We start from the raw sequence: 24,420 nt of genomic DNA, 5'->3' as shown, positions 1-24,420 counted from the left end.
CTGTATCCAGTTCTGGGCCCCTCAATTCAAGAGAGATGTTGAGGTGCTGGAACATGTCCAGAGATGGGTGACAAGGCTGGTGAAGGGCCTGGAACACAAACCCTATGAGGAGAGGCTGAGGGAGCTGGGGTTATTTAGCCTGGAGAAGAGGAGGCTCAGGGGTGACCTCATTGCTGTCTACAACTACCTGAAGGGACATTGTAGCCAGGTGGGGGTTGGTCTCTTCTCCCAGGCAACCAGCAACAGAACAAGGGGACACAGTCTCAAGTTGTGCTGGGGGGAAGTATAGGCTGGATGTTAGGAGCAAGTTCTTCACAGAGAGAGTGATTGGCATTGGAATGGGCTGCCCAGGGAGGTGGAGGAGGCACCATCCCTGGAGGTGTTCATGAAAAGACCAGATGAGGCACTTAGTGCCATGGTCTAGTAAATATAAGCTTCATTCAATTTCCAGAGCTGACTGAGTCTAGTCTGGGTGATTTCCAAAGTGGGGGGGGGGGGGGGGGGGGGGGGGCGGGTAACACCCAAACCATCAGAGCTCCTAAAGAAACCATTCCATTGCCACTGGATCACCCTCAGAGTCTTAACTCAAGCCAAGAGTGTCTCTGTAGAAAGGTATCAAGTTTTTATTATCCTAAGAACCTTGTATCACTCTAACTTGAAAGTTATATTGCTCATCCATTTTTCCACAGAAGACAAGCACTGCAGTTAGACATTGAGTTGTATTAAAATAAAAATCACCCTCTGTGACCAATTTACAGAGTCTGATTTATTGTCTCCTTCCACATAAACTGCAGTCTGCCAGCAAGTAGGACAGTTGTTTTCCCCATCCGGTCCACAGTGAGCTGGGGCTCTGCCAAGTCTGAAATGCACACTGCCACCCTCCCTCTTCCACCTTCTGCCCAGGTTACCACAACACTAGCTAACATCAAACCAAAACACATGGACATTTTCAAACTGAAATTTTAAATTTAAATGGAAAGCACAGTTCAAACACTACAGTGTTTGCACCACTGGTATAAAATCAAATTAAAAAGCATCACACCATGAAGAGCCATGAGGACAACAGATACTAGACTAAAAAAAGCTAGTTCTCATTATCACTAATTTATGCATCAGAGAGAAGGTGGCCATGTCCCTTAGTCAATTCACCATCAAGGTCTTCTAACTCTTTCTGTTGCATGCAACATTGTCCATACCAGGACTGCCTCCTAATTTTCTATCCTCCACAGTGTTCATAATTTGCCTTTAATTCTCTCTCTGTCTACTGAATATACTCGAGCACAGTTCTCCTGATGCTCCTCCCCCACAGAACAACATTAGTAAATTTGCTGCCTGTCAAGGAAAAACAGAAACAAAAACTAGACAAAGCAATACAGAACAGAAAACAAAGCAGCCAAACAAAGAACAATGAAAACCACGATGAAACACACCACCAAACACACACATGCCAACACACCAAAAATCCAAACAATGTGAAAAACCCAACTCTAAACCCCTTATGTGACTTATGACATCCTCTTCAGCAAGTGTCTTACCTGCCCCACAGTTCTTGGAAGAGCCCTGATGACCACTGTGTTTCACACAGCAAGTTCAGCATTAAAAGCACATGCTGCCTCATACACTCTCCATAGATTACTCTCATTTATTTCAGTAGAAGTCTGACTTAGCAGAAGATGGAAGCTTGCACTTAATTTTATGCTGGTTGTTACAGAAAGACATTCCACAGTGATGGAAGACAGGGAGAGCCAAGTCTTGTTCGCAAAAACTCAACACCTCTACTAATAAGCTGCTGATTACAAAAGTAATCCTAGTACCATCCAAATAGTTGTAGGAGACACAAATGTGGTTTCTTTTGCCATCTGCTAGATGTCTGGGGCTGGCAGACAGCGTTTCCTAACCAAGTCAAGACTGGTATCAGATTTGAGATATTTTCCTCTCCTGTAATGAATTTAGTCATCTTGAGTAAAGCGTAGAGTTCTGCACCTAGGGACGAATAAATCCATGTATCAGTAAAAGTTGGGGGCTGACCTGACGAAAAGCATCTCTCTGGAAAAACACTTGGAAGTTCTGGTGGACAACAGGATTACCATGAGCCAACAGTGGGCCCTTGTGGCCAGAAAGGTGAATGGTATCCTGGGATGCATGAAGAAGAACGTGGCAAGCAAGTCGAAGGAGATTCTCCTGCCCCTCTACCCTGCCCTTGTGAGACCTCATCTGGAGTGCCATGCTCAGTTCTGAGCTTCCCAGTTCGAGAAGGTCAGGAAACTGCTGGAGAGGGTACAGCAAAGAGCTACAAAGACGTTTGGGGGACAACACCACCTCTGTTATGAGGAAAGACTCCTTCATGGGCTGTGTTGAGTATTTGCTGCTGATATTTATACCACGCTGCTATCATGCCAGCTTCAAAACAGAAGTGCTGGCTGAAGCAAAGTGTTATGGGGCTTGAAGTTCAGATTACAACATGAGAGGCTTCCTGTTCTGGGTGCTGCTTTTGCATTCCAGGTTTTGGGTGGTGGCTCTTCCGCTGAGATGGCAGCGGGACAGGGAGAGTTGAGAGAGTAGCTCTCAGGCTTTTTAACTCACTTCTGCTTCCTGCCATGCTTTTCCTGCAAATAGGCTAAGGTTACTGTGCATTGTATTATTATCTGATCTCAATTTTTTTGCCTCAACGCAGAGGCTGGGGTTTTTATTGTGTGTTCCTTTTCTCTCATTTGTGCTCTGGGGGAGAGAGGCATGTGTTCAGGTGTTACAGGCTGAGAGACACAGAGCTTTTTAGCTTGGAGAAGGGTGAGGGGAAGATCTTAGCAGTGCTTATAAATACTTTAAGTGTGCGTGTTAGGAGGATGGGACCAATCTTTTTTCAAAGGGGGATTCTCTATACCTATGCCTATTTGTCAGAGGGGAGAAATTAACTGGACTTTCCCCACATATGGGGATCACATGGACTTACCCCAGGGAGACACAAGCTGGGTGTGTGGGGGGCTTACACAACTTGTTTACAACCAGGGGTCCTGGCAGAAAGACATGTCCAGGCATGCATAGGTGTAAATAAGCCTCTTTTCAGGCCTACAGGCCCTCCACAACACCCCTGCCCCTCTCAACCTTACCCCAGTCCCAAGGAAGAATGGAGGTTCAGCCAGGGGCATTAGGAAGCAAAGTGGATTAGTCAAAGATGCTACAGAGAGAGAGGCAGCTCAGCCAGTTCCCCAGCAGAAGTGAGAGTGGTTATCTCTGTTTTTATTTCTTGCTCTTACACATCTCAGCAAGCCTTATTTTCTACCCTATGCCCACCTCCACTGAAAAATTGAAACTAGAGTCTTCTACAGGGAGATGCTTCCAACAACAAAAAGAGAAAAAAGGCAGCCCATGGTGTGCTCTCACAAAGCTTGAGTTGGGCCATTTTGATTCCCTCTCAACTCTCATACAGCAATTCCTCTTAATCATTTTCCTTCCTCAATCTCGATATTGTGCAAACAGTTATGTGCAGAGTGTCAACAGTGAAGATTATGAATGGGCACAAACTGCTATTTAAACATGTTAACATTTCAAATGCTTCATTATGTATGCATGTCAAGAGCAATAATTCCTGGGTTTGTTTATAAATGTGAATTTTCCAATGCATGTTCATGCAAAGGCTGTGTGTCTGACTTCTGAGACAGAGCCATCCTAGTGTCTTCACCTCTGATAGCTTTCCAGGACCAGTTAACAACAGCCCTGCACATGGAATGAGGGGCCCTAATTCAAGGCCACAGGCTAAAAACAACAACAAAGCCATGACCCTTCATACAAATACAGATCGCAACTATTTTGAGTTTACCAGTTGTGATTAATAGAAATAATTCAATGGTACATTAGGGAAAGGAAATCAAATATTAAGAGGGGGTAAATGGAATAATCACAAGGTTTTGAAATGCCTTTGTGAATTCCACTCAAAACACAACAGAAGCTCTATTGTGAAATGACTGTTGGCATGAAAACAGTCAATTCGAGTCTACCCATCCAAAAGAAATTAAAAACAATTTGCCAAGTGAGGCACCAAAGTGTGCAAGCACTCCACATACATGCCAAAAACCTGCATTGTCGTATGCAAGGACTTAAAAGAACTCTCAAGTTTTTATTTCGGGTGTTCCCTTAAGTCTTACAAATGGCTTTTAACTTTTTCCATAAGCCCACTTAGCCCCACTACCACTTTTTAATCTCAAGTAATTATCAGTCTTTTCTTTGCCTACCTAGTCCAATTCCAGTCTTTTCTATAGCTTCTCTGGGGCGATTCTGACATGACAGGGGGGAAAAAAAAAAAAGAGAGAGAGAAAAAAAGGAAAATAAATTACATCTGCTACGGAAACATAGCAATATACTTAACAATACGTAACACAAAAGTAAAGGTGGGCAGGAGGAAAGCTCTTTAAGTTTTAGTATTGCTAAAGCAACTCCTCATATAACAGTAAGTCAGTGGTCACTAAATCACCTTTTTCTGTACCAAGGATGGAGCTGATCCTGTTACACCCTTCCTAAACACTATTTTGTTTAGGCCAGTTCTGAAGACATTCAACAGTGGAGACAGCACAAACTCTAGATCCGCCACTTTCCCCTCTCTCTTCCAGCCTCCACAATATATAGAGTTGAGTATCTTTACCAAAAACAGTTGCAAACTTGTCACCCCACCAATTTTTCCCTCTAGATCTACCCCACCTCCTATGTCTCCATCTGTGCAACTTAAATTTCCTTTAGCCTTTCCTCCTAGGTGACACCTTTTGGTCCTTCAAACATGCTCTCACAAGCTGAGGTCTTAGCACAGAATACAGCAAACAGGCAGCCTTACCCCTCAAGCTTTATTTACAACTACTTCCAGCTTGTGCCAAAAGAAAAGGACCTTTGCTGTTCACAGGGGTGCAGAAAAACACATTAGATATAGTGGGCAAAAAACCCAAACAACTTTGCCTTGGAAAGAAAACTCGTGAAGCTCTCCCAAAGAGGAAAAAGGACGTTCAGAACAGCTCACTAGAGGGAGCCCACATAAAGGGCATGAATAAGTTCAGCTTATGCGATGAAAAAGGATGACACAAACATAACATCATCATAGCATAAACTCTGAAATTCAGACACTTTTAAGACATCCAGGATTGTGAAATATACCACACTTCGAAGCACCTTCATTTTTCGAACAATCTTACACATCAATTACAAAAATCCCTGTAGCAATACCAAAGGGCTTGCAACTGAAGGAAAACTACAGATGCAAGAAATGGTTAAAAAACCTCCACATTTTCCTTTAAGATTATTTGATAATGAAAGAGTAGAGCACACACACAAAGCAGTAAATGTAGTTATTAAAGCCACATAATATAAAGCAATACCTATGGCAAAGGAAAAGGCTTTCAGCCCTCCATAAGCAAAAACAGGTAAAAGAAGAAATCCAATAAAGAATCAAAAAGGATTTACAGCAGCTAGGCTCACAGGCTTGCATTGTTACAATGGAATTTTGTTAAACAAATGAGATTTAATTTCTCCCCCCACCGTTTGTAAAAAACAAGAATAACAGACTGAATTGCAAGAATCAAAGCTAAAAATGGGAGTTTCATCATTTATAATTGGCTTTAAAATTCACAGCTGAAGGAAGTAGATTAATTCCAAGTTAAAAAGAAGTAACAAGTCTGGCTGCCATCCAACTCCTGCCACAACAGCTACTAGTAGAAACATGTATCCCCACAAGGAAGGCTTCTCCAACAGTAGTTTCTAGTGCAACGAGGAAACAGGGCTGGGGAAAGAACCTCAGCAAGGGACCAGAGTCCCAACATAAACCCCATACTAGAGCCAGCCTGTCCACTCCCATGAGCATCCTTAGCAATGGCTGGACTAGGACACTGCTCCATTTCTCTTGAGCTGATTAAAAAAACCTAAATAAAAAGGAGCTGACCAAGCTCTAAGAGTACATCTGAGCACAGGGAAATGCGCAGTAACATTCTGCTACATATTCTGTGCACTCTTTCCTTCAGCTCTCCTCCCTCCAAGCTTTGTTTCTACAAGCGCCATGTACAGATTTAAAACTGTAAACTATTAGCAGTTATTAACCTCCCATATAACACAGCTTTCGGTGCCATTTGTTTCTGCATAGGCTTAGAGAGTGTTAAAAAAAAGACAGATTGTAAGATCTATTACATTACGTGCCTGCTTCCACTCCTACTAACTGTGGATGATTGTACGGGAAAGGCAATTGCTTATCTAAATCGTGATAAGCATTACTTCCATATGTTCCATCACCAGGGCAAAGCATTCACAGATGCACCCTAGTACTTCAGATTTGCAGTACACGTTTGCTCCATCAGTTCTTGGACTCAAACGAGATCACAACCTGAGCACAAGGAAGAAACATCTGTTGTAGACAAATGACTTTCCACCTAGCCAAAAACACAGCACAACATGCAAGTGAAAGGCACTTCATGATGAACACCAACACCTTCTCCTTCCTTGCAGGATACACTGCCAAGACGCTGTTTCAGCTAATTCCAGTGGCATAATTGCACTAGCTAAGGACTATAGCCAAGTACAAAGCTCATGAGGCACACAGACTTTATGTATGACAGAATGAGTAAGCTTGGGTGGGACCTCTAGAGATCATCAAGTTCAACCTCCCAACTCCACACACAGTCACACAGAGCAAGTTTCCCAGGACCCTCTCCTAGCTAACTTGTGACTATCTCCAATGAAGGAGATCTCTGAGAAAATATGCTGTAGTGCTCAGCCACCCTCACAATAAGTGTGTTGCTTTTTTTGTCATGCTCAGAAATAATTTCCTCTTGCAACTTGTGCCTATTGCCTCTTGTCACTGTGTACCACTGAGAAGAGTCTGGAGCCATCTCCTTTACACCCTCCCATCATATGTTTATAAACATTCATCAGATGCCATCTGGGGTGTCTTTTCTCCAGGCTAAATCCCAACTTTCCCAGCAGAAGAGACTCTCCTGTCCTTTAGTCTTCTTTGTGGTTCATCTCATGCACCAATATCATGTTCTGGTTTTAAACCATTGCCAAATTCACTGAGGCTGCCTTCTTCTCCACCTGCCAGAACAGAAGGTCATGGTAGCATCCATTCAAGGATTTTTCAAGAGTTATGAAATCTCCACCTGAGGGAGCAAGCATCACGATGTCCACCAGTCAACTGAGGAACCACACCACAACTGACTTCAGTGCTACAACATACTCAAGCTACTACAAAACCCCACAACTCATTTACTCCAAATTAAATGTAGTGATATGTCTGTGAGCAGTCCAAAAGCAGGCTTGTAAATATGAGCCTCTACTCTTCAGCCCCATGATTGAAACCAGTGAAAAACTACATTATATGTGAAAGAGATGAACAAGACTATACTACAAGAATTGACAGAAGACAGCCCATCAGTACTAACAACCCACACAACACAATTATTCTGCTCTTACTAAGGTTTCATATTGTTTAGAATGTTATGCTCCAATCTTTTCCTCAAATCTATGCCACATCTCTGCATAGCCACCAAAACAGATTAAAAGCTCTTAAGTTTGCAAGAAAATAAAGGAAAGAATGGACAAGATTGTCCTTTTCCTGAAGTGTTCATAAAACAAGGGAAGAGTTGGCATAGAGTGTGAATCTACTGAAGACCACAGTACTAGAAAGTAGTAACAATAAGCAAGAAGAACAAGTCAAGGAATACATTCTTGACTCTTATTTGTCATGCAATCTAGTTTGCAAGGACACACAAATGTGAATTTGTAAAAATCAAAATCTTCTCACTTCAGTGGCACATACAGCAAAGACAACACAGGTAGGCTGAAGCCCAAGGATATTTGTGATTGCCTGGGGAGTCAGTATCCAGCTGCTATGGTTGCTACATTTGCTTCTGCTGGCTCAAGATTTCATGATTTAGGATCCATAGGAATGGCTGCTACTTAAACTGTGGCCCAAAAGGAGTTGTGCATTGTTTACTTTAGGAAATGCATTCAAACCCTGTCTTCTTGCCTTGGTTACTTGGGTTCTTTAAAGCTGAGTCTTCAGAGGTATTCAAGACTTTTTGACACAATAAATACAAAATTTTAATACTATAAAAAACTCTGTTGGATAGCATATCTCAGTTGTTGCCCAAGTCTGATTATCAGTACCTCAAGTATTTCAACACACAGACTTGTCTTTCAGAATGGCAGTACTGAAGTACACTAAATGGTGACCCAAGGCCACATGGATGAAAGAACTACAATGCCTCATCTCCAACTCAACTCGTTACCATTTCCCTCTACTACAGAGAGCCTGTGATTAACAAAGGAAGTTTTAATATTGAGAGGAAAGCCTATTACACACCTTTAGACCACTGTTCACTGCCCCACAGAAATACATTGATACTTCTCAAAAAAAGGCCACAAGACTACAGATAAGACTTCACTAGATTGCTTCAAAGCAGATTACTTCCAGTGCAAGAGCTGTATTCTGTTAATATCATAGCGCTCGTACAACTGTTTCTGGTGTGTCCATATCAATTTGGTACTCTCCTGGGATAACTATGAGCCTTTAACCAACACTTACATTACCAGCAGTACAACTCAGCTTTAGTAACTGCCTGGGGGAAAAAAATAAGCCTTTTCAAAAGCAACCAAGCTGCTGGTTAGTGTTCAGCATCGTCTCTTATTTACCAAGGAGTGAAAGCTCCTTTTTAGTACGAGTGAATAGCATATCCACCATCAAGTAGACTTAAAATAAGTTTATAGTGCGAAACCACAAATTCCTTAGTGTTCATTCATTAGCTTACTTAGCAGTCAATTTTTACTCTACGTGCTCTGATTTTTTTTATACCCTACACACCATTGCTAAGCAACAGCTTCTCTAGCTGAGCATTACAACCTTTTGCAGGACTAACTGTGGAGCTTGGCAATTAAAAAAAAAAAATAGTTACTACCATCAAACGATGAAACTTCTGCAAAACTGCCAGCAAATATTCCTTGGCATTGTCATTCAAGAATCTCTCTGCACAAGACAGAGTAACAACTGATTACTGCATAGCAGCAGGCACTTGGGCTTCCTAGTAGCAGGGGACAGATAGAGCTTTTTATGCAAACACAGAAGGGTAATATTTTCCATGTGAAGCTATTAGGCTTGGTGGGTAGTGCTTACCCTACAGCATTTCCCCCTCCATTCTCCTGAAGATATCACAGCCAAGCTGTTACCTAATCATAGAATCAACCAGGTTGGAAGAGACCTCCAAGATCATCCAGCCCAACCTATCACCCAGCCCTAACCAATCAACTAGACCATGGCACTAAGTGCCTCATCCAGGCTTTTCTTGAAGACCCCCAGGGACGGTGCCTCCACCACCTCCCTGGGCAGCCCATTCCAATGCGAAATCACTCTCTCTGTGAAGAACTTCTTCCTAATATCCAGCCTATACCTACCAATGTTGTGGGGTTAAGCGCTGGAAGACTTAACCACAGAGACCAAGTCTCGCAGGGGCTAGACAGCCCAAGACATGGATCCAAGAATTGTAATTTTGTTATTCCATCTCATAATTATGCTACCTCTCTATAAAGGGCCAGCAACACCAACTCAGTCTCCTATCTCCCTCCTGCCTGCTCTCTTCATCAGGAGCTCCTTATCTAGTGACATGGGGGAGTAGGCCTGTTTATGGCCCGCACAGGCCTGACAGAAGACAGGCAACATGCACAAACATCACGCTTTTCCTCATTTAAGTGAGGGATATTTCCTGGTGAAACGTAACCATACTTCTTGAAGCTGTGCAGTCGATACTGTAATTGTATTGCTAAGCCTCCACTCCAACAAAGAGCAGCATTTTCTGTGCGTCACAAGCATGTCCTGTAGCGCTTCCTAAGAGCTGAGGAGTTGAACGTCAACTGCATTTTCCAACAGCGTGCCAGCTGGAAGCCCTCTCAGAGGGACATATCACTTCACACAACAACTTAGTCAAACATTAGTTGGTTTGTTAGAGACATTTCCATCTGGTGAGCAGCTCAGCTCTAATGACTCAAAAAATGGAGACCAAGCTTATCCAGTTTCAAATGGTTGAGTTTTTAAACACCTGTATAATTAAATGTTTAATGGTGCATGAAACAAATGGAGCTATGTATGGATGTTGGGTAATCATAGAATCAACCAGGTTGGAAGAGAACTCCAAGATCATCCAGTCCAACCTATCATCCAGCCCTATCCAGTCAACTAGACCATGGCACCGAGTGCATCATCCAGTCTTTTCTTGAACACCTCCAGGGACGGTGACTCCACCACCTCCCTGGGCAGCCCATTCCAATGCCAATCACTCTCTCTGTGAAGAACTTCCTCCTAACATCCAGCCTATACCTACCCCGGCACAACTTGAGACTCTGTCCCCTTGTTCTATTGCTGGTTGCCTGGGAGAAGACGCCACCCCCCACCTGACTACAAAGACAGCTCAGTGAGCTCAAACTGCATCAGTGATCTCTCTCCTACCCTTCCAGGGAAGTTATCCTTACAGTCACCAACTTTCAGACTTGACATAAGCTTCCCACATCCAGCGGCAGCTGACAGGCCTAATCTGTGTTACTTAACAGCACTGGACAGCAAACACTGGTTGAAGCAAGAGTTCAGTACCTTCACAAACGTCTGTCACTGCTACGCTACCGTGATTAAGTCATACTCACTTCTTACTGTCTTATCACGAGGCTCCCTGTCTTCTGCATGAGGACCTACACTTGCAGATACCCAAAAATCATGTAGCCAGTTGACAGAGTATCATGTCTACACTAGTAAGCCACAACAAGAGTACAGTTTAACAGCTCGATCTTGGTCTCAACCTGATCACAGGCGCATGGCTTTTAGTCAGGCTGGCACATGGGCTGACATCTGTCTGCAAAAGACTGAGGACATATGCCACAATCCATGGTAAATTGCAGATGAGGGCTTTAGCCAAGGTACCAGACTCAGCAAAACTAGATGACTTAACAGAAATTATCTTTGTGAAACAGTAAATCAGTCTGGGGTTTGGATCTTTGACCCCCCCATGCTCAGAAGTTCATCCTTTATACACAAAAAAGAGGAGAGAGGAAACAAAGGACAAAGCATAGGCAGATACATAAACACAATTATTTAAAACAAAGTTTGTACTGCCTATTACTTTTAACACAGGCATATTAAACTACCTCACTCAATTTATTCTTATTTCCTTTAGTAGTCTTGAATATGAGACAAATCAGCCAGCACTAACACCAGGCTGGAACTTGAGAAGCTCCATACTTGCTCAGCAGCTTGAGGAACAGCACATTCTGACTTACATACAGCTTCACTGCTGCTGACACTGTACTTCCCCTCACTCTGAACAAGCCCACCAGCTGACAACACACCGCATCATCTGGCCTTTCTAGCTCAGGTTTATTCTGTCTCATGGACCTCCACATAAAACTTCAATGCACAGTGACACTCAGGTGCTAAAAAAGACTGTTTCTTACATTACATGGGGCAGCAGCTTGGAAGCATTAATCCAACAGTCAAGACTCATGTCACCAGCACTTACACATTACTAATAGCCTTTCTGGCAAAGACATGCCTAACTTCCCTTTGCACCTCCACCTGCTATTAACCTCTAAAACACATGGAGAGACTGCAGAGCTTCAGTAAGGGTATTTGTTGAAAGCAGCATCCTTTTGCATGGTTCACTCTTGCCCTTGAGTAACTGGCTGCCCGCAGAAATAAGAGAGCTCTCTTAACTGCATGCAGAAGGGGCACAAAATAACAACTCTGTCAACGACTCATATAAGCTTAGCGCTGTGTGGAAGCTACCTTATTGATAAAACACCCCCAAATGTGGAACAGCAGCTTAAAATGAAGTCATCATCTTAATTACATCAAAGACAAATTATTTACTTTCTTAGAGAGAGGATTAGCCACACTGGATTATGTGCTCTTCATCTATATAAACAGCTGATCTTTTTGCCTTTTAAAAAGTATTTGTCACTTGCTGAAAACTAAGTTGTTTGTTTTTTTCCCCAAAACACTTTCAAGTGTAGCACAACCATCACTGACAACTAATCCATCCTATAAAGCTTATATGCATGTAGCTCACCAGGGAATTGCAAGGTCAATTGAATATATAGTCATTCCTTTGGTTTAATACAGTATTTTCCCCCATCATACTAAACACACTACCCTATCCACTTACAAGCAGAGACAGCACTAACTAGACAGGAACACTTGCTTCTAAAGAAACAAACCAACCCCGTCTCCCTCAAAGGTTGCCAGTTTACACTCTAGTAAACTTGCACCTGAGGAGTTTGTTCCATATGCATGCCAGGTAAGGCTATCTTTGGAGAAGAGCAGAGCTATGTGTTTAGGAAGACAAAAAGGTGTGTGTGGTCAGTAGATCATATACTCAGATTTGTACCACTCTGCATCTTTGCATCTGTTTGGGACAGACTATCAAAGGGCAGCCAAGAGCCCAAAAGAAGCAGAGCATGCACAGGGCTCAAGTTACTCCCCACTTCTCCAGCAGTCATTGATACCTGTTCCAGTCAAACATAAACCACTCCTAGCCTTAAAGTCACTCCACATTTGCCATGGGCATGGAGCCTCCTGGACAGCTTTAGCACAGACTGATAAGCTGTAAACCTGATTCCAATTCCCTTGCTACCTTCTTCATGTGCACAGCATGGTTAGACAACAGTAATGAGCAAACAGATTTATAGCCACTTCCCCAAAAACCACATCATTTCTTAAGAACCCAAAATACTTCATTACCATGACCTCCACACATTCACTGAAGCCGATGTTAGTCTTTTCATGGAGCTCCTCCAGCTATCAGACAGCAATTAATAAGCAGTGATGGTCACATGCATCCAAATGGCACAGCTGTCTAACCTTAAACACGCTAGTCTAAGAACCCTGGTGATACAATGTTTAGTGTGAGCAATAAAGCAGCATGCCAGTGTGTGAAAAGGACACCAAATATACAACGCAAGTTCAAGTGAAGCTTCAAATCACCCTGAGGGCTACAGCTAACTGTGGGAATCCTGAACTGTGGTATCCAATTTATTGCACTTCTCCCTGTGACTTCAGCAGAAAAACCTGCTGCACTGTGAACTTAACCTAACAGTTCCAGTAGCAAAAGCACCGTTTTCTTTGTCTGACAGATAGCGAGCATCACACTGAGGTAAGAGGTCTCAATTTACTTTCATCCTTGTCACTCAGCTAGAAATCTGTTTCCAAAGACATTTGTTAGAGTCACTATAAGAAAAAAAGCAAGCTGATGGTGGTTTTTTGGTAGGGGCAGACTTGAACAGTACTGGTTTCATATAGCTATTAAATACATAACTCATTGATTGTTGGGCAACCTTTGACAATGTTCATGTTCTAGTAAAGCATATTTTTTCCTATGTCATTGAAAATAGGAAGTACTTCAGAGAGATGCTATTGCTCACTTCTACAGAGTTTCACTGCAGCTCAGTGGCAGCATTACCTTCAACAGGCAGTGGGGAACATCACCTCAGTTCCTGGTTCCTTCACATCAAACAGGGCCACACAGATGCCCTGAAGAGCCCAGTATTACTTGTGGTTAGCTAAGCATCTCAAGGAATGGTGCTCCAGAGCTCACTATTACCACAGGTTTTTTTTATTCTCAGCATGAAGCATTCAGCTCATCTAGATGCTCTGCCTCTAATCTAGCATCAGCTCACTGTCAATATGTAGAAAGCTCAAGATTCATAGTACAAAAATGCTTTTCTTAGATCCAAACCTTACCATTATATAGAAAATCCTCAGTGGTAAAGAAGATTAATTTTTCTAAAGATATAGCAGATTAAGAAAATCTAGAGGATGCCAAAACATCTAAGCATACTTCAGTCCTTAAAACAATAGGATTGCAGACATTTAAGTCATCTAATCTTAAACAAAGCACCCCCACAGTTAACGTGTCTTTTTTAACTTCATCCAATGAAAGACAGCTCTTACCACTAGCAAAGATCTTTCACTAACTTATTTCTTTATTTTGATTTATTCCAAGAACATAAAACATTTTTCTACCCATGACAACAAATTCCCTGAGAGCTTCCTTTCTCAAAAAGCTTTCTGCAAAGTGTTCTAAAATTCTTTCTCATGGTCCCCACTTAAGAGTACATTGTCAAGAATAATTGTGTACCCAAGAAAAAGCTAACACACACTTAACTATTAAAAAACTCTCTAATTACTTGCCTACTTGGTGGCACTTTACTCACCAAGTATCAGAAAACATAAGCTATCTGTCACTGCACAGGATGCACGCCTAGCATAAAGTGGTATATAGTAAATAGCTTTGAAATAAAGGTATACAAACTCCAAAGCTTCAGAAAACAAAGTCCCTCACATGTTGTCAGGAAGGAACTCCGCTTTCCTAAGTGGGGAATAGAATAGATGGGATGTGTCTACTTAAGCTGTATCTGAAGACTAAGAAGTAGGAGGAATGACTGATTATAGTATGTGCATCCCTGTAGGACAGGCTTATTCTTTGTTTCCCAAGTGGAGAACTCCTCATTTCCTTAATAAAGGCAACAAAACCAAAGAAAGCTCATATTTACAGTACTTCAAGAACAAGAAGTTGCCTCCCCCTTCCTACCGTCTCCTCCAACACTGAAGAGAGCCACTTGTCAGTAACAGCAAAAGGAAAAAAGACAGTGTTACAATACTTCATCTCCAAGGGCCACTTGTGCCCCCTGGCAAGTTGGACACCGAAATCCAGGGATGTTGACAACTTAGTCCTTCTAGAAATTCATGTACCCATGGCAGCTTCCTTCCTTCAGTTCACAGCAGTAGACCCTGGGCTTAGTCCATGCATTTTAACATTGCATCCCCCCTCAATAAGCAAACAAATCAGAAATACTGATCAAATTCCATGCCAAACTGATTTAGAACTTAATTTCTTATTGCTAGTCAAATCCATATGGAAAGACCTGCAAAAATCAGGTTTTGTCATAGAAGAGCAAGACAAACAAGAACTATACAGATTCCTTCCAATCCCAAATGTTTTAACACATCTTTATTGCTATAACAAGTCAAAAGCTTTCTCAACTGCTGTCCAGAATTCCTTAACTTCAATCCTCAGAAACCTTATTAGTGTGCATCCTGTTGTTATAAAGACCTCCAGGCTTGACAGAATTTACCTATCAACTTACCCCAAGCTTCACTGGTTTTCTTTGGAAAATAGTTCTCAACACACCTTCATACCACATGGTGAAGAAGAAACTTTTCTCCATAAACTGTGGTATAGTCTCCAAGTTCATCAATAAAAAGCATGCAGAGCTATCATGCCCATCAGGTTGGCTTCTTCCCAGCATGAATCTTTAAAGTCATTTCAGTTCCAGAAGTTCATACACAGTTTTCAACAGCCCTCTGTTACACTTTCACAACACAAAAATGTGTGCTTAACTGGAACCTCCTAACACCCCCCGGTGAGGCATTCACATCTGAAAATAAGTAACATGAAGTTGTGCTGTTCACACAATTTCTTCTAACAGTCAGTACAAAAATTTGCCCAGTACTGAAAGCCCTTAGCTGATTACCTACAGAGACTATTGCCAGCCCAGATGCTCTCCCATTCTACTACAGCTTCTTATTTCAGTGGCTGATTGATTGCACCTGCCTCACTTCATTTGTTCTTGGTTCCCTTCTTGATTTCTCCTCATCACTCTTCCTCAACAGCCACTTCACACTTTACTGTCTTTTTTTTCTGCTGTATACAGTGTTGGAAGTAAACGGTGAAGGACTTTTTTCCCCACATTTCCCATCAGTTGCTGGTTTGGGTTGTCAAGCATACATTTACGCCCCTTTAGCTTGTCACTGCAGGAAGCAGCCTTTCACCTGAAGAAAACACCAGAACTTGTGCATGGCATTGTCAAGTCACCAGCGATATCACCACACCTGAGGCTTCACTTGCTCTCTCCAGAGCCTCATTTAGATGGCATCAGTTTCCCTCCTCATGTCCCAGTACAGAGAGCAGAACTGCTCATCAGTATAGCAACTTCGGATTCTGATTTCTCAGCAATTCTGCTGAGAAGACAGTTCTCACATACTCCTGATACCTCCAAAGTGGGCTCAACATTTAGGAGAAAAACTTTCAAACAGATGCTGAAGACAGTGCCATTAAGAAACACATTTCTTTTAGTGGTACTGATCAGCTGTAATGTGGATGCACTTCAGCAGTCCAACCTTCTAAAAGTCCACTATTCCGCATGGCTTATTTACAACAAACACATCAAAGCAAACAAGCGACTACAGATATTTCCTCCTGAATCTACACAAGCTTCAAGTAGCACGGAAGTGTTTCAGCACTCCTGCCCTCCAGCATTTTCTGCAGTGTACTAGGTACTAACAGAAAGAATGCCAAGAGCAGCTAGAAGAAAATAAATTCACTACTGCTGTGATTCAATGCCCACATATTAGACTCTGACATTTTACGTATGTGAAGTGTAACAGCAATCACAACGTAAATCCACAGCCTGTCACCTTCAGCAGCCCAAGTAATACAAGATCTGTGAATTTCAGCACCTTATACAGAATCTGAGAGTAGTTAGAATAAAAATAAGAGTGTAGGCTAGAATGGATAAAGAGCCTCCCAGTTGAACCACACAATACACTCTGTGTCCCCATGTACCAGAGGCCTCTGAACTGAGCAGTCAGGTAATCCCTTTTGATTTTTTGCAGCCTTTTCTTCCTGAATGGACAAGCTTCTCGATATTGTAAGACACAAAAGACCTCCTCTACTAGGTGAAAGAGGTCTACGACTACAGTCGTAATACAGCTACTCACCAGCTACTCACTGACAAGTTCAGCAATCTCTGACTTTTTTTACTTCAGTAGCCACTGAAGATTCTTTTTTAGGGGCAGATGATAACATCAGTTGTTTATGACTATGGCATCTGCACATCTGTCAGCTACTGTCAGCACTTGAGCTTGTGCTCAAATGGGAAACCTCTAGCACTTATTTTATTTAGAACAACTGATTAGCTCCAGGCCTCACCTCACTTGAAGTACTATCACAAAGACCACATTCACCTGCAGCAGATTACTCTACACTCCTGCTCACACACCTGCCCTTAACAACAAAAGGGTGAGAAAACTAGGCCTATACCTGCAGTATCAAGAAACACTCAGAATCACAGAATCCACAGGTTGGAAGAGACCTCCAAGATCATCCAGTCCAACCTAGCACCCAGCCCTATCCAATCAACTAGACCATGGCACTAAGTGCCTCATCCAGGCTTTTCTTCAACACCTCCAGGGATGGTGACTCCACCACCACCCCAGGCAGCCCTTCCAATGGCAAATCACTCTCTCTGGGAAGAACTTCCTCCTAACATCCAGCCTATACTTCCCCCAGCACAACTTGAGACTGTGTCCCCTTGTTCTGTTGCTGGTTGCCTGGGAGAAGAGGCCAACCCCACCTGGCTACAGCCTCCCTTCAGGTAGTTGTAGACAGCCATGAGGTCATCCCTGAGCCTGCTCTTCTCCAGGCTAAACAACCCCAGCTCCTTCAGCCTCTCCTCAAAGGGCTTAGTGTTCCAGTCCCTTCACCAGTTTCGTTGCCTGTCTCTGGACACATTCCAGCACCTCAACATAACTCTTGCATTAGGGGGCCCAGAACTGGACACAGGACTCAAAGTGTGGCCTGACCAGTGCTGAGTACAGGGGAAGAATAACCTCCCTTGCCCTGCTGGCCACAGTCTTCCTGATACAGGCCAGGGTGCCATTGGCTCTCCTGGGCACTTAAGGTCTAATCATTAGTTCCTCCTCAAAAAAGAAACAAAATTTAAAAATCCCAAGCTTCAGCCAGGTAAGAAAGCAATACAAAGTTTCTGCTGCCTTTTTTCTGCCTATCTCAGAAATCTTCCCTCTTCTTCCACCCTCTTGTATGGGTCTAAGAACTAGATTAAGATGAGACACTATTACATAATGAAGTATAGAACTGAGAATTTTCTAAGCGAATCAGATTCTCACTTTCTGTCAGCCTCACTGCAAGTATTTAGACAACTCTTCTGGTGATCATAACCATGACAATGCTTCACAGGCTAAGAGTAAGACAGAGTTCTCACAGGCCAGGCTGATGTCCTCAGCCCAGGAAAGCAGGCAGCACCGCAAGTAAGAGAGGTTTCTTCTATTTCTGAATTTTCTGAAAAGCACACAACTGGCACCTTTCCCCTCTCCTTTAAAGCTACCAACAAGAACAACGCTATCTTCCTCAGATTCCACATATTATTATTCTCGTTAAGTTTCAAAGACTAAGTTCATTAGCCATGGCTGACTGCTGGCTATCTGGAAATTATGCCTCATGCATAGAATAACTATTTAATACACTCTGAGGTACCAGCAATATGACGACTCTGGGGATACTTACACAATTAGCAGACACTGAAGAAGCTTTAAGAAGTTTTGCTGGGATTTCCTCCCCTCTGTCCCAAAAAGTGCTTGTGCCCACATTAAGATACCACTGTTACTAACAACACAAGTTCTAAGTCTTCACCCTCCTTAAAGTAACTTTGGATTGAGAAAACACAATGATCTCTATTAAAAATGATACCTTTGCTTTACTTACCATCACTTTCATTCTTACTTTTCAAGTCTTCCATCCATGTCGGAATATTTTTCAATGCAACATAATCCCTTGAGTACTCTTTGCGTCTTTCTTCCAAGGTCATCTTCAGCAAACGCTCTGTTTAGGGAAAAAGAGAAATCTAAGTTTTGCAAGCTTTCACATACTCTTGAACATTAGCCAAGCAGTGACCAAACTGTGTCCTTGACACAATTAAACACCATTTGAGAGGAAAAACCACAAGCAATACAACAAGTTACAAGTCACATGAGCTAAACAGGGTCCATAAAAAGTGCATGTGCCTATTTGTGGACATTATGGTTCAGAAACAGTAACAAAACCTCAAAAGAAAAAAAAAAAAACCAAACAACAAAAATCCCAAACACTCCCCACACTCTCAGCTGTTCGGACTTCTTCCCTGTAGTACTACTGTGCATCTTCTTTCTGCCAGGTTAATTCAAGAACTAAATTAAAACAACAGTTCCTTAGTCAATAAACTTGCTGTTAGAGTCTTCAGGTATTAAAATTTGCTCTTCAAGGTTCTGCATTTGTAAACCAGAACTTGAAAGAAAAATAAAAGGCATTAGCAAGAGAAATTTTTACTGAGTTTACTAACGCCAGCAAGGCAAGGAGTATGCTACGAAATTAACCAACTGTTAGAACATTACAAAAAGAAGTTAGAGCTAAACCAAACGTTATATCACTTTCTAGATGGCTAGTGTGATAAGACAGACATTTTTGTTGTAATTTTCAGCATAAGAAAAATCACTGTCAGTTGCTTTAAACATACCCAGTGGCACTGAATCCCATTTTGGGCCAAGTATCAGTAGCTGTAAAGATACTAGGCTGCCTGTTTGACATCAAAGAGTAAGGAATACAAACATGTAAGTTTGAGAAACTTTGGCTGAATATAATGCCAAGTGCTAGGAAAGCCCACACCTGTGCACCATCTAAACAGGTTTCTAAAAGGCAGGCTAACACCAGCATGAACTGCATCTCCTGAATTTCAAGTGATGCAAAACAGAACTTGGGTTTTAAGTGAGCGGCAGGGGTTAAACTTCAGAGATTTTTATTTGAGCATTAATATGACACACTTGGCTACCACACTAGAAGACATATGGATGGTTGCTGCCTCCTGAGAAATTCAACACATCTTTTTTTTCAGACTTCTAGTCAAAAGTAAGCTTTAAAGATTGCACAATTATGACAGCTATTGCTAATTTCATTCCTTTTCAGACCTTCCTATAAATGGACTAAGTTCCAAGAGAAAAAAAAAAGTGACCCGACACTTGCAAACAATCACACTGCTTCAGTAAGATCCTTCACCTGATTTTTGCAGCCACATCCTCTTCTCCTTCCCCACCTCATCAATGCTTAGTATTAGCTCAGCACGAGATGCAGAGCTTCACCCTTTCCAAAAGGAAGGGGGGGGTGTATATGTGAGCCTTTAGAGCATATCACAATGTTCACAGGCTAATTAAGATTGCACCAGCAGCACTGTACTACTGTTCTTACATTAATAGATGTTATTGACATACTAATCAGTTATGTTCTTTGACAGTTGAAGAGGTGTTAGGAGCACAGGGGAACACTAGACCCTTATTATTTACCTATGGCATAAAGGTTTACAGGAATGCAAAATAATGTATCAAGCTGAAGCAGCAGTGAGTGAGCTGAACATGGAAAGTGCCTTTCAGATCAAACTTTTTAAAAAAAGAGATAAAAATAACTTTCACTGGGCTTATTCAGGCTGCAATCAGTATAAGAACCAAAAGCAGGTTTTGAGCATTGACTCATTCAAAGCCATGACATTTTTGACAGTATTGCCAGTTTCTTCAGTTGACAAAGAAGTTTTTCCCATTATACAGGCTTGGTATCTTAACTGGGTATTTAGAAGTGAAACTTACATGATGCACCATTATGCACAACAGATATACACCTAACTCCATTGCTTGGCCATCAAGCATACAAAATTTTTAATACACACACATTGAAAGTGCTACAGAAAGGCAAACCTGAGACTGAGTATCTGCGCATCAGATTTGAGGGACTGACAGAGGAAGCCTGAGTTCCTTTTGCTGAGGAGGTTAGATAACCAGTCCCATGCCTTCAAAACACAAGTTCCTGTCCATTAAGAAGGTTTTGTAAAACTTTGCTCTCACAAGTTAGCAGCAAGAACTTAAACTGAGTCTTAATTATACACAAACTTCCTGGGAAGTTGCTTCCTACAGCTTCAGCTCCAAGTACAGTTTTTCTGCCTACAGCTTCATGAGGCATTTTTCAAAGTCTGCAGGCAGGGCAATCCTGTGTCTAAGAAACTGACAACTCCAGTACTGCTCCTGCTCTGCTTCAGATGTCCTGAAGCAGCATCCACCCCGAGAGAGTATGGACCAACGATTAATTATCCAGAAAGTAATTAAGAAAGGCAAGTGTATTGTCAGTGGGTTTGAATTCAATACTTAGCAATCAGGGCTATTAAAAAAGTTATTCAAAACATGAAAGGTAGAGAACATTTGCACTCAGAGCTTCATTGGAAGAGTAGCAGCCAGACAGCACTTCCAGCTTTACAAAGGTTCAGAGGTACCTCAGAAAGGCAAAAGCAGACCTCACAAAAGATGCAGTTTCAAAAAGTACAATCTGGGCAGGAAGGGAAGCAGTTGGGCTTCTACAGTTTTCCTCTCTAATAAAGAAAGTACTTGTTAAGAACAGTCACACAGGCTTACAAGGTGAGGAGAAGTGACAGTAACGAATGTGGAAGGTAACTCACTCAAAACATCCAGGGCCAGCATCATCAGCATGGTACTGAAAATCAGTTACTAGAGCAGAAGACTGGCAAATGCTGTTCATTCTCACTAGGCAAAGAGACACAGAGCTCTGGACAGCAAGTACTCACAAACCTGCTTCCCTGGATAGAAAGATCTCACTGACAGTCAAGAGCTGTGATTTGCCATCAGCACATCACAGCACCGATGAAATTCACCATCCTCACAGCTGACTATGACAACAAAAGTATGACTGCAGCTCAGGTTTCCCAATTATCATCCAGCCTCTCCACTCTATCCTCTTTACTGAAGGTTCAACTTCATATGCTAGACAGGAGAAAACGGAAACATTCTCAAGAGCCTACCAGAAACCCTTCCCCACCAGCTTTCAGCACACAACCTGCATTTTTGGAAGGTAAGGGCATACAGCATCAAAGACTTACACAGGGAAAGGCAGTTGTAGTTAGTTACACATAAGCAGTGCCTGAGAAAAATCCAACTGTACCTTCTCTATTGAAAACAGAAACTTGAACTATCTGGCAGAAATTTGTTGCCTCACCTTAGCTAGAGAAACAGACTGCGAAAGGCAGTTTTGAAAGAAGAAATGAATGCGACAGAACTCACCGAGTTTGAAAAGAATCTGACAAGAGCAGCTAACCTACAGAGAGATCACTTTATTTGCATTTCAACAACTTCTCCTTAGAAAGGTGGACTCGATTCCTGCCACAGACAAAGAGGAGGAAGCCTGTCCTTTGCGCTAGTCTTCTGCCTTCTTGGTTTGCGGCATAGTCACAGAGGTGAAGAAAAAAGAAAACTTTAAATGTGACCTCTTGGAGCGGTTTTGGTTTTCTTCCCTTCCTCAAGATTATTTGTAAACACAGCCGGCACTAAGCCTTTCCTCCCAGCTGATGTAAATATAACACTTCCACTGATGTAAATATAACACTTGCACTGCTTGAATGTCTCCTAATCGTTCCCCACACGATCAATATCAAATCGCAAAACAGCACGGTCTGCATGAAATGCTTATGCCACGGCTTTATGCTCTGGAACCTGACACTGGGGTTTCATAAACTGACATGACACAGGGTGGGGATCTTAAGGGAAAAAAAAAAAAAAAGGAAGAAAGAAAAAGGAAAAAAAAGGAATAAAAATTGATTGAGGAGGAGGGCTTTGAGAGACCCCGTACAAGAAACATTTCACCCCAGCTGATGGATACTGTGGGCTAAACTCCAGGGCATTACCCCAGCGATACCAGCAAGGCGTGTTTTCTCTGGGAAACACAGGCAGTAAAACGAGACGGCACGTTTCCGCGGCATGTGCCTAACTTTTCGGCCTGATATACTTCCACAAGGTGACTTGGGGGCGGGAAGCTTCCCGGAGAGGGGCTCTTTCCGAGAGGGAGACCATCCCAAAATCCTGAAAGCTGGGAATCCCCCCGCCTCACGGTAGCCTGAAGGAGTAGGTCCCCGGCGTACAGGACTGGGGGTACTTCAGGTGGGTGACCGCAGGCGCAAGGGCAGAGAACACGGAGCACCCTCCCGTCCAATCCGCTCCGCCCCGGGCGGCGCGCAGCGCCGCTGAGCACCCCACGGAGAGGTAGCGGCAGCTCTAAAGAGGACAGGACCCCCCCACGCCGCGTCTCCCTCACAGGTCAACGTGTGGCAAAGGCGAGAGAAGAGGGCCTGGGCCCGGTAGCGGGCGGTGGTAAGGGCGGCAATACCTTTCTCCTCCCGCCAGAGCTTTTTCCGCTTGTTGCCGGGGTACATGGTACTGTGGCTGGCGGCGGCTTTGAGCTGCAGGTTCCCCAGGCTCACGAGGGGGTGGATGAGTCGCCGCGCCAGAGCCGACCTTTACCGACGCCGCGCACCGCTGTTTGCTGCCGCTGTTGGGTGCTGCTCCCTGCCGGCTCCCGCTCCGCACCCGCCACTCGGCTCCGCACAGCGCCCGTCAGCTGGGTCACGCCTCGCTCTAACCCGACACCCCCGCAGCGCCCGCCCCCCTCCCTGCCGCCCGTTGGCTCCGGCATACGCCGCTCAGCAGCCCCCTCCTCTGCCGCTGCCGCCCGCCGCTGTCGCCGGCCCGGGCCCGGCGAACGCACCGGCCAGGACAGGCCTGAGCACGGCGACGGCGGGGCGGAGTGCGACGCTGACTTGTGTGTTGGGGGGCGAGGGAAAAGTGGGGCCGCCGGAGCGAGCAGGTGTGGTGAGTGCTTGTGTGTAACAGTAGCGCTTCTCAGCGGCGATGGCGGCAGCGCCGCGCTCCGAGCCCCCGCGGCGCGGGAGCGGGCGGGCTGACTCCCCCACCTCCGCCCCGTCCCGCCCGCCGCCACCGCCCCTCGCACCGCCTCCTTCGCGGGGGGCGGTGCAGAGCGCGCTCTGCTTCCGGGTTGCCGACCAGTGCCGAGCGCCGCCGATCAGTCGGGGAGGCGGGAGCCGTTGCTAAGAGACGGCGTCGGGGGTCGGTGGAGCTGCGGCCTTCGGACCCAAGGCCGGCCGCGGCGGGGCCCGGGAAGTGGAACAAGCCGATTCGGCTGATCAAGCCGAGCGCTGCCATCCGCCGGCGTCTCCTGCGGTTCTCCGGTCCCGCAGCGGGACGGGAAGCACAGCCGACCCGACGCGTCGCGACGAGGGGAAGCAAGAGCCACTGCCGGTTCAAGCAGGGATGTTACAGGGAGCGGGAAGGCTCTGCTCGTCCGAATGCGCTTCGAGCGCCTCGCACCGCTGCAGAGCGGAGGCAGTGTCCGCCTGGTGACCGAAGGTCGGGGCAGGTGTACATCAGCCCTTCGTCCTGCTCCGTTCGCCATACTGAGAATAAGTTTTGTCTAAATAAAAAGAGAGTTTCTTCAACTAAACTTCCCTGCTGCTCTACGGATCTTCTTGGCTCCACTCTTACCCATGTGGGGGTAAAGCCCTTCCTAGAGCAGGTGAATCGTTTCTGTTGGAAAAGCCTTTTAGGATCATCGAGGCCAACCACATCTAACTCTACCAAGACTGGAGCTAAACCATGTCCCTCAGCATCACATCTGCTTATTTTAAACACCTCTACTTTTACCATTAATCTTAGGTCACAGTGCCATTCCTTTCAGCAAAATCCAT

At 43.9% G+C, this 24,420-nt stretch overlaps 1 protein-coding gene across 6 annotated transcripts in view; it reads right to left on the bottom strand.

Annotated features, from left to right (window-relative positions):
* The window catches only part of MACROD2 (mono-ADP ribosylhydrolase 2), a 1,034,078-nt gene extending 1,010,787 nt beyond the window's left edge, over nt 1–23,291 (bottom strand). For 2 of the 6 annotated variants that reach the window (XM_064146159.1, XM_064146160.1), the window contains exons 1-2: nt 23,046–23,290; nt 18,564–18,680 (exon numbers count right to left, since the gene is read on the bottom strand). In XM_064146159.1, coding sequence (XP_064002229.1) covers nt 18,564–18,680; nt 23,046–23,091 — 163 coding nt within the window. In that variant the 5' untranslated portion in view covers nt 23,092–23,290. Of the gene's footprint in view, nt 1–18,563; nt 18,681–23,045 lie in introns of all 6 variants that reach the window. The other 4 variants (XM_064146156.1, XM_064146158.1, XR_010302823.1 and 1 more) reach the window with 3 other exon arrangements.
* Between the last annotated feature and the right edge of the window lie 1,129 nt (nt 23,292–24,420).

This window comes from Pogoniulus pusillus, chromosome 7 (genome assembly GCF_015220805.1).
Source record: "Pogoniulus pusillus isolate bPogPus1 chromosome 7, bPogPus1.pri, whole genome shotgun sequence".
In the NCBI taxonomy this organism is placed as follows: Eukaryota; Metazoa; Chordata; class Aves; order Piciformes; family Lybiidae; genus Pogoniulus; species Pogoniulus pusillus.
This window is presented reverse-complemented; position numbering and strand designations above follow the sequence as displayed.